At 38.2% G+C, this 11,043-nt stretch overlaps 1 protein-coding gene across 1 annotated transcript; it reads left to right on the top strand.

Annotated features, from left to right (window-relative positions):
- Positions 1 to 1,676: 1,676 nt before the first annotated feature.
- LOC122197126 (anamorsin homolog) lies at positions 1,677 to 4,289 on the top strand. Its single transcript, XM_052769748.1, has 5 exons — positions 1,677 to 1,883; positions 3,300 to 3,357; positions 3,512 to 3,579; positions 3,691 to 3,850; positions 3,966 to 4,289. The coding sequence occupies exons 1-5, from the start codon at positions 1,677 to 1,679 to the stop codon at positions 4,151 to 4,153; spliced, it is 681 nt and encodes a 226-aa protein (XP_052625708.1). The 3' UTR covers positions 4,154 to 4,289.
- The last annotated feature ends 6,754 nt before the right edge of the window (positions 4,290 to 11,043 follow it).

Below are 11,043 nucleotides of genomic sequence, written 5' to 3'. Positions count from 1 at the left end.
TAATGGTCTCGAGCCAGAGATTAAAGACATGATTTTTTTGGCCGTCAAAACACAAGTCGGTCATTCTTCTTGCATCGAACAGTGTCCTCCTTCACAACGTGTTTCCATCAAGTCTTGCAATACTCCATCACGTTTTCTCTTTTCAGCCTATGACCATCATCGATTATGCCTCCATTTGCAGATCCTCAATTCCACTGCATCTCCTCTGTTGCAAGCTTTAGTACGATAAACGTTGCTACAACCCTTCTACCCAAGGTTAGTTCTCTGATTTTTGTTTCGTTTTTGTTTCACACGTTTTTTGATTTTTCGGAATGACTACATCTAGTTCTTCATCTACTGTTTCACCTACTGCTAAACAATTTGTTTATGTTGTCACAAACGCTTACAATCAATTTAGCTTCAAATTGACGGTTGAAGGTTTTAAACACAAAATGATGTGTCGTGTTTTTCAAGATATTTGTAAAGGTGCTAAAGTTCTAGGTCATATCAATGGCATGTCCAAGCCCTCGGGAGAAGATGATGAAGATTGGGAGTCAATTGATTCGCATGTGAAGTCATGGTTCTACTCAACGTGTGATCCTACTGTCTTGCAAATTATCTCTAGTGATAACTGTACAGCTAAGGACTTATGGGACAACCACCATGAGTTTTTTCTCAACAACAAAATGCCTAGGAAGCTCCAACTCCATGAACAATTCTTCAACCCATAGAAGGGCGCCTTGTCAATAACCTACTATTGTCACGATATCAAACATTTGGCCAATGCCTTAGCCAATGTTGATTCTGAAATCACTGAACTGCAACTTGTTATGCAAATTCTTCGAGGTCTTTTGTCCTCTTATCATAGCATTGTGAATGTAGTAAAAAACACCAAACCGTTTCCATCATTTTTGGAAGCAAAGAATATGCTTTTACTTCGTGAAACTCGAGAAGAAAATGATGATCAAATGCTCGAACAACCCCACCCCACCATTACGGCTCTTTATTCCACCACCTAACAATCCGGAAAATCGAAAAATAAATGGAATAAAAATGGTAATAATAATCGGGTTACTTCTAAAGGCGGAGGTAATTCAAGCTTGTCTACTACTACCACTAATAGAAAAACAGTCTTTTTACGACGCGTAAACCACGACATGCGTTGATTTATGTTACGCAAAAGAGAATCACCTTAAAATAATGTTATCTCTTCCAAAATTTTAAATATTTACGTCACGCATTATTATGTGTCCTTAAATTAGTGTCTCAAGAAAAAAATTAAAAACACTGAGAGCGTTTTATCTTAAACATGCGTCCTCTGTACCTGTCACTTTATAATTTTAATTAAACGCTCGATTTAGACAAGGGAAACGAAATCCCCAAAATTTTGAAAACCCTCCTTCTACCTTTTTTTCTATCTTTCATATTTGCAATCGACTCTCCTATCTCCCTCCTTCTCTCTCGTCTCCGATCCGCTTCTCCGTTATTCATGACGTCCTTCTTATCGTTCTCATCAAACATCTCGTTCCTCATCTTTGCGGTTGACCACTGGTCCTTCCCCAGCGGCCATGCTCCTACTGAATGATCATCTGTCCAAGCACAATCGGTGATGTCTATTTACTTTTCTTATCTTGTTAATTTATGCAACTCGAATCCTAGTTAAATCGAGTCCAATTTCTCTTTGCACCCTGAAGATGATGACGCCTTTGAAGCTATTTTCTGCACCTCTATATCATCAGTATTACAACCCTCCTAGGTCAAAATCACCGATTATTGGATCGATTGTGATTTGTCTTTTTAGGGTTTTTCCAGAAGAGACCGGAGATCCTATATTATCAGAAAGATCGGAGCTTTTTGATGATGATAAATCGAACCTATCCACACTCATTCTGCTATCTACTGAAGTTTGTCTTCTTTCATTCTGTTGATATTCTTAGTAAACAACCGAAGCACGAAACCTTCGTAAGGCTGAGAATCTACCCATCTGATAATCTTCTCTATCTCTCTCTCTCTCTCTCTGTCTAATTTCATCTACATAGAATCACATACACACAAGGATATGAAAAATGAATAATCCTTCCAATGTTGCTATTCCCACTCTATCATCTCCTCTCACTAAAAGAAACACATTCCTGCTTTTAGTCTGGCTTCACAATTGAAGGGCATTGGGGGTTAGTTTACCAGAAAGGTTCTTGTCTTCCATAAAAAATGGCAGATGGTTGAAGGTTACTCTGAGTGGGGGTCCTGGGTATGGATCGCCTTCAGAATCATTCATGCTAAAGTCAAGAACCTTCTAAAGAATGGATATCTTTCCAAAATTGTTTGAGTATCACTTTTAGACTAAAAGAACTCAATTGATTTTATCTTGTTTCTAGTTTAGTGTGATGCATGGGAACATATATTTATAGTGTCTGTGGATATTGTCATGTCTATGTGTGATCTTCAATCATTGAGGTGTACAAGTGTTTCAGTTGCATTAGTTTAGTTAACAAAGACACAAACTTAGCTAAGGTAGGGGTGACATCGGGACCGAGTACTTGGAACCTGTCTAGACCCAAACTGATCTCATGATGGATTGGACCAGTTCCAAATATTTTAACCCGATTTGAGTTAATTTAGGGGTTGTGAGTCTAATACCATGTTACTTTTGGGCTGATATTCAAATGCAAAATGTTTATGTAAACTTGTTGTTTGGATGATTGTTATAGGTGAGTGACACATCATCATGTTATGTGGCCAGCTCAGCAAGGATGGTGACGGTGCATTTATATCTTCTGAACCATTGGCAGCAACTAATTCATTAATCAACACCTTTTCACCGACTCCCCTAATAATTATTCTTATCTTATTTACATCTTATTTCTTCATTTTTAACTCCTTAATTTATCAATCTAGTCCTTATTATTTCATTCTTGTAAAACTAGGTGTCTATGCTATTTAATGATTGCTTTTCCACTTTTCATAGTGGAACTGGACAGAGGGTTTCTTTTTGCCAGTTTGATTCCACCATTTGTTTCCCAATTTTAGAATCTTGAGGTATTTTTGTATCCTTTTGGTTTTAATTTATTAACTGAATTACTAGAGGTGTGAAGCTCCTATGTTTCATTAAACTTACACTTTTATTGGGTTTGACCTATTCTTTTTTATATTAGATTAGGGATTCGGTTATGTATGACTTATTTTTTTGTGTGTATGTGTTTCTAGGACCTGTCATCACATGTTATGGGAAAGACAGAAGAAATTTTGTATATATTCAGTTGTTGGTATGGTCTGTTGTTGTTATTCTTTTTCAATTTGAATTTTGTCATTGTGGTTGTAAGTCACAGTTGAGTGATGATACTAAATTCTTGTTGTATGGATTACTTTCCAATTCAAAGTGTAACTTCCCATTCTCATCAATGAAGACATCTGAGTGACGAACTACTTATGGAAGAACACACTTTGATCCACAATTCTCAGGGAGTATACTAATAATCTTGTTTGAGTAATTCGCATACAAAATCTTCTCTTAAGCGTAAATTGTTGGTTGTAGGGTTTTCAGATATAGTGGTGCTTGAGATTGTAGAAGCACAATCTTTTGGGGTAAGTTTGTTCGAATCTGTATCCATCATGTCCATGTCATATTGTTCTATTTTAAGCCCATTATCCGTGGCTGGATACATATAATATTGTGAGAATTATAAATTGGTTTAGTATTCTTGTTATTCACAGATTAAGGCTAAGAAACCTACTTGGAAGATTGGTTCTTTGTTATCTCTTAAGAAGCTAGTGAAAAGCTTACCTAAAGTCCAGATTGTTAATGACATGGATCTTATTGATGAGGACAACTTGTTATCTGAAGAGGACTTGAAGAAACCTCAGCTCCCACCTGGTAAATGTTAAGAGTTAGGGTTTTCATTTTTTTCTATGGATAAGTATGTAGATGTTAAATTGGATGAGGTGAGATTTTGTTGTTTCTGACTGCATATTGTGATGAGGTTTTGCAGTTGGTGATTGTGAAGTTGGAAGCCCAAGAAAAGCTTGCAAAAATTGCTCATGTGGATGTGCTAAAGAAGAGGAGAAAGTGCAAAAGCTGGGAGTGACTATGGACCAGTTGGAGAACCCCAAGTCAGCCTATGGCAGTGTAAGTCAACTCCCTCTTGTTTATTGCATATTTGCATTACCACTTATTTAAATGTATTATATTTGTTTATGCTTATACTCACAGAAGCTGAAGCTGAAGCTAGTGCTTATATTTTGTTATTCAGAATATTTAATAGTAATAGTCCCCTTAAGGAGCAAGAGTAAAGATGACATAGTTATAGCCCATGATTTCCACTGCCATCAACTTGGGTCGACTTGGAAAGGCCTTGTGAGTCTCCTACTTTATAATTTATATAAACCCTAACAAATATTGTATCTGTACTTAAACAAATAACAAGAATTTAACTCAACCCAAATGGATGAAAATAAGTTGTGAAAACTAGAAAAAAAAACATAACAGGAAAGTTCTTCTCAAGAATCCTCCATTCTTTTTCTATCTTTTTAGACCAGTTTCTTGGGGGTTGCATTGTTTCCAAATTTGCCCCTTTATAGTGATTATCAGAATAGTCCTCAACAATCTAATATATAATCAACTACTAACTTTCTTAGTTGTTTAATTTCTATTTAAATCTTGAGATTGCCAATGTTCATTTCCACCATCTTTTTCTTTTCTTTTTCAGTTTTAGTAAACATTAATTATTAGTCTTTCCAAATCAATAATCTGATGTATAATCAACTACTAACTTTCTTAACATTCAAGTCAATAAATTTATCTAATTTTTCTTATACATTTCCAGATGTGGAAAGGCTTATGTTTTCAGTATCACCTCAGGATTTTGGAGTTGGAGAAGGTGGGTGGGCATGGCTTTGCTTTAGTCCAAGTCAATCATCAATAGTACATGTTTAACTATTCAAAGCTATTTTCATAGTACAATCTTTTACTAAACTAACTGCTTCTCTAATTGGCCTATTTATCATTTGACTAAAAGTTAAACATAGAAAATCTTAAACCACTACAAGGCTAGCTAGTCTTCTAGGTTGTTGACCAATAAGAATGAAGGTACATATTGACTTGGGAATTCATTATATGCCAACTCATATGACTTAATGAAATATTTCTACTTTCCACTTGTAGTATGACAATCAAAGCATTCTGTTTAGTTGTACAACATATAAAATTTGCATGGTGGTCCTAAGTACAGAGCAACTGGTAGAGGCTTTGTTGTACAACATATAAATTTTGTTGATAACTATAACCTCTACTCAAGAAGTCATTTTGTGAAGGCATAAGTATTATTTTATTTATTTATATAATATAATGTTTGTTAGTTTACATTAATAAGTAACAATAATTGTTTGTGTTGTGAAACTGAAACAGGCTGGTTGTGACATTGTTTCGTATAGTTTATAATGGTTATGGGTACACTAAAGGAGGTAGTGTTTTGTATCTTCTGATGACACTGAGTAGTGTTTTTGATGAGTTTTGAGCATTCTAACAATCCTATGGGGTACATGCAATCCAATAAACCTTGGATCTATGTTTTCTCTATTATACATGCAAATATTCAATATTCCAAGGTTTTATCCTAACTAGCATATTATGAAGAAACAACACTACAAAATTCTTGTTAGAAGACATACCTTTTGATGTGACTTGAAGTCTTGAACTTTAATAACTTAGCCCTAATAGAGTGGAAGCCTTAAGTGGAATCACAAATCACCAAAAACTCCTTAGAAAACTTGAGAGAACAGTAAGCACACTAGAAATTGGCCCACTCTTGTTTGCTTACATACTATTGCCATTTCATGTGTCAAAGACCTCTTTATATAGTATGGAGGATTAGGGTTTCATCCATATAAAATCTAATACCCATGACCTTTCATTTCAATAGGATCCATGGGTTAAAAACTCCATGGACAATCTGTGACATCCCCAAAATCTCGGCCAGAAAAGACTGATTTTCATTTATGCTTTTAAAATATTTTCAGAGTAAATCCTTTTGATTTGAAAGAGTTGCGGAATTTGTTCCCAAAAACAAAACATGATAAAACAATGTTTACCAAATCATTTCATAAAAGAAATGTATTTTTCATTATATAATCAAAACTCGGGGTGTCATGTTCCGATACAGACCAATAAGCATAAACGATAACATTACAAGTCAGTCAACAAATATATACATATACAGACTTGTAAACAAAACAACTTGATGGTTCATCCATCTTATGCCCTCGCGCCACTTCCTGTAATACAAATAAAACTGAGTGGGTCAGGCTTGGGAGCCTGGTGATCATATAGGGTTTTCAACCCACAATAAATAATCATATTTAATTTCCACCAACCAACAATAACCCAATTACCCATTCCCGTTATTCTCACTTTATGTCCCTAAAACAACTAACATAAGGGACCTAGTCTAAGAATATTTCATCGGGGCGACAACACATGCTTCGGGGGTTACTCAGCAATATAAGTCAAATAAGGCAACCATGAGGGGGATGGAGTACAGCGAATGAACACCCAAGTTCATTAACACCTACAGGTGGCGAACCTGCTAATGTTTCCACAAGACTATCTATAAAAGTCCGTGGTCGTCATCTAAACTCCGCTAGATGACTAAATCAAACAACAACGAGGCCTCCCATCTGTTTATTACACACCAACTATCTACCCATGTTCTACCCAACATATTAGTAGATAAAATATACATTTTTATACATAGTTTAAAAACCTGTATAGCATGCTTTAATCAATACATATTCCACATAACAGATGAGGCACACACACACATAACACGTATTTCATAGAGAATAAATCATATCTATGAGATAGAAGAAAGTGAATACACATTCACACATATAAACAACAATATACTTAATACACTCAAACCATACTTGTATTATTATCGTGTTTATGAAAGGTAGTATACAGTCACACATATAAACAACTTTATATTATACACATAGCACGTATTTTATAGAAAATACTTAATATTTATGTGTTAGAAGAAGGTAACTACACACTCACTTGATCAGAAGATGATCGGACAGCACTACGACTTGCAGAAGTAGTAAATCTCAGCAGATCTGGAAGATCTTCACAAAATCGAACTTTTCGCGGGCAGAGCTTCGGCTCGGGAACCGCACTTCTCGGGATCTTCGGGATCTCGGGACTTGCCTCGGGGATCGAGAATAATACCGGGGCTTCGGGGTATTTCTTGCACGCAAAACGATGCAAAACGGGAGAGAGAAGAGAGAAAATGAACAAAAGAATTAGCTACCTTCGGATCCTATTTATAGGGTTTCATCGTCGGCCACCAGTAGTAGGGTTTCAGGTCGCTATACATTTTAGTGCTACCGAGATGAATCGAGTACATGGTTTTGTGATCTTCTTCCATCAGAAGATCTCTGACTCCTCCTGTCTTAGGTATCCAAATCCGATCTTGGAACACCTTCTGTCCACGACTGTTTACACCGAATACCAACGTTTTGCCCAAACGTTCCTCCTTTCGGTCATTCCTTTCAGAAGCTTCCTCTTGAGCTTTCTTTATACTTTCCACAATGGTCGAGACAACTTCAATTCTCAACGCTCTTGGCCTTTTCCTTTCAAGATTGACTTTCCGACTGAGAGCATCAGCAACAACATTAGCTTTACCGGGATGGTAAAGTATCTCACAGTCGTAGTCCTTGAGTAACTCTAGCCAGCGTCGTTGCCTCATATTCAATTCCTTCTGATTAAAGAGATATTGGAGACTCTTATGATCAGTGAAAAGTTTGCACTTCGTGCCATAGAGGTAATGCCTCCATATTTTCAGAGCGAAAACTACCGCTGCCAACTCCAAATCATGAGTCGGGTAATTCTTTTCATGCTCTTTCAGCTGTCGAGACGCATATGCTATCACCTTTTCTCTTTGGGTCAAAACACAACCCAATCCAACCCCAGACGCATCGCTATAAACAGCGAAGTCTTCAACTCCATCGGGTAGAGAAAGTATCAGTGCCTCGCATAGCTTCTCGAATGCTTCTTTATGCTTATCACTCCAAGCATAAGTAGCTCCTTTGTGGGTCAAAGCTGTTAATGGAGTAGCAATCGAAGAAAAGCCTTGGATAAACCTTCGGTAATTTCCGGCTAATCCTAAAAAGGTTCGAACCTCCGTGGGACTTTTCGGTTGTTCCCACTTCATCACAACTTCAATCTTTGCTGGATCAACCATTATCCCTTCTTGGTTGACCACGTGACCCAAGAATTGGACTTCACGAATCCAAAAATCACACTTAGAACTTTGCATACAGCTTCTCCTGCTTCAAAACTTCTAACACTTATCGCAAGTGTCTGCCATGCTCCTCCTGGCTTTTCGAGTAAATCAGAATGTCGTCTATGAACACTATCACGGATTTATCAAGGAACGGATTACAAACCCTATTCATTAAATCCATGAATGCTGCCGGAGCATTGGTTAGTCCAAATGACATAACCAAGAACTCGTAGTGTCCATATCGGGTTCTGAATGCAGTCTTCTCGATATCTTGCTCTCTTACTTTTAGCTGATGATATCCTGACCTTAGATCGATCTTCGAGAAATAGCTCGAACCTTGCAATTGATCAAATAGGTCATCAATCCTCGGCAACAGATATCTATTCTTTATTGTTGCCTTGTTCAGCTCTCTGTAATCGATGCACATTCTCATACTTCCATCTTTCTTCTTCACAAATAACACCGGAGCTCCCCAGGGCGATGAACTAGGTCTAATGAAACCTTTGTCCAATAACTCCTGAAGTTGCATCATCAGCTCCTTCATCTCCGTCGGTGCTAATCGATAAGGTGCTTTTGCTATTGGCGTGGTTCCTAGTAACAAGTCTATTCTGAACTCTACTTGTCTATCAGGTGGTAATCCAGGAAGATCTTCGGGAAATACTTCCGGAGAATCACACACCACTGGAATACTCTACATCACCTTCTTTTCCTTCTTAGCATCAATCACGAATGCTAAATATGATGTACATCCCTTGGTCAAACACTTTCTGGCTTTCATTAGGGAAATGATTCCAGAATTCACTCTGCGTTTGTCCCCATACACCATAAACGAATCCTTCCCAGGCGGGTTTACTTTAACTATCTTCTTCTTGCATAAAATTTCGGCATCATTGGCGCTAAGCCAATCCATTCCCAAAACGATGTCGAAACCATTAAGTTCGATAGGCAATAATTCCTCGTGAAACTTATTCCCATTAAGGTCGATTAAGATGTCTTTCATACGATGGCTAACAGGTACAAACTTGCCACTAGCAACTTCGAATAATAAAGCATCATTTAGTCTATCAACAGGCAAAGCTAGCTTTCTACCAAACTCATGCGAAATAAAGGAGTAGTTGGCTCCAGAATCAAACAAAATTTGAGCAGGTAATTCGTTAACAAGAAAGGTACCTGAAGCGACATCAGCTTCATCTTTCGCAGCCTCAAGTGTCATCTGGAAGGCTCTCGCCTTCGGCTTTGGTGGAATGTTGGGCCTAGCTGCCTCCTTCTTCTTCGGACAGTCTTTCAAAATATGCCCCTCTTCATTACAACCAAAACACATCATTTTGTTGTTCGGACATTCATTGGAAAAACGTCCAACCTTCCCACACTTGTAGCAGGTTACATCCTCCCTACATTTCCCAAAGTGTTTTTTCTTACACTTATCACACCACTTCGCTTCGCCTCCCTTTCCTCCAAACTTTTTCGAATCAGATTTCGAAAATTTGCCCTTCTTACCGGAACCAGATGTTCCCTCAAACTTTCTTTTCTCACCAACCTCAACCTTGTCGGTGGTTCTTCCCTTTATCATGTTCTCAACAGACTTGGCAGCCCAGATAGCTGCCTCTAGAGTATGTGCCTGACGTACTGGCACCTCATACTCCCATGGGAGTCCCTTCGCATACCGGTCCACCTTTGTCAACTCGTCTGGTACGATACACAAGGCAAACTCCATCTTATCGGTGAAGTTATTGGTGTATTCATCAACTGACATGCTGCCTTTCGTCAATGTCAGGAACTTGTTCTCCAACTCCAACAAATTTTGAGCCGAACAGAACTTGCGCTTGAACTGCACCAGGAATTCTGCCCATGACAATTGCAGTGGCTCATTAGGGCTCAACGTCTTCCGTAGAGTGTTCCACCAACGAACGGCTCCACCTCGAAACTGACGCACTGCATAGATAGTCTGCAACTTTCCTCTGCAGCCACAAGTCATGAAGGCTAACTCCATTTCGGAGATCCAATCCGTAACCCCAATCGGATCCTCCTTTCCATTGAAGGTCGATGGTTTGCAAGTTAGAAAGTCCTTGTACTTGCATCCCACTCCATCGTTTCTTCCACCATGGTTGTCTTGCCTAACTATCGGTGGGCTGGCTTGACCAACAGACCCACTGAAGTTTCCACCTTCCGAGTGCCCTTCATTTAATTCAGGCTCTTCCACACGAATTGACAGTTCTTCACGATTCTGTTGAAGCAACCGTCTAGTTTCATCCATCTGACGATCCAACATCATCTGAATCATCATTTGCACACCAGCCATGGTTATTGGCTCAGGTGCTGCTGCTACGACAGGTACTTGTTCAATCACTGGTGGTTGCTTCCTGTTTTCATCAGCATTTCCAACTCCACTTCTTGTTCTCACCATTTTTGATCTACACACCGAATAAGGTGAAATTAGATCCTCAATCATGATAGATATTCAAATCTTCCTTATCACTCCGAAACGTTTACATGCTAGTTCTAATATCGTAGACGTACGCTTAGAATCCTACACACATAAGGTTTCTAGATCCGGTCGGCAACAGACCATAGATCCGAACAAATAATATCATATATGGCAACATATAACATTTAGCACATAAAAGCATTTTAGACAACTTTCCTAAAATAAACCAGTGCTCGTGTCTAAAACACAACAGACACACATCTCAAAACTTCACTTAGCATTCTAAGTTTAAGTCTAGAAATCCTACAAATTCCAAGTTCGCTTAAACTAATGCTCTGATACCAACTGTGACATCCCCAA

This window comes from Lactuca sativa, chromosome 3, assembly GCF_002870075.4.
Source record: "Lactuca sativa cultivar Salinas chromosome 3, Lsat_Salinas_v11, whole genome shotgun sequence".
NCBI classification, from domain to species: Eukaryota; Viridiplantae; Streptophyta; class Magnoliopsida; order Asterales; family Asteraceae; genus Lactuca; species Lactuca sativa.
The sequence above is the reverse complement of the archived record's forward strand: the minus strand, read 5'-3'. Positions and strand labels throughout refer to the sequence as shown.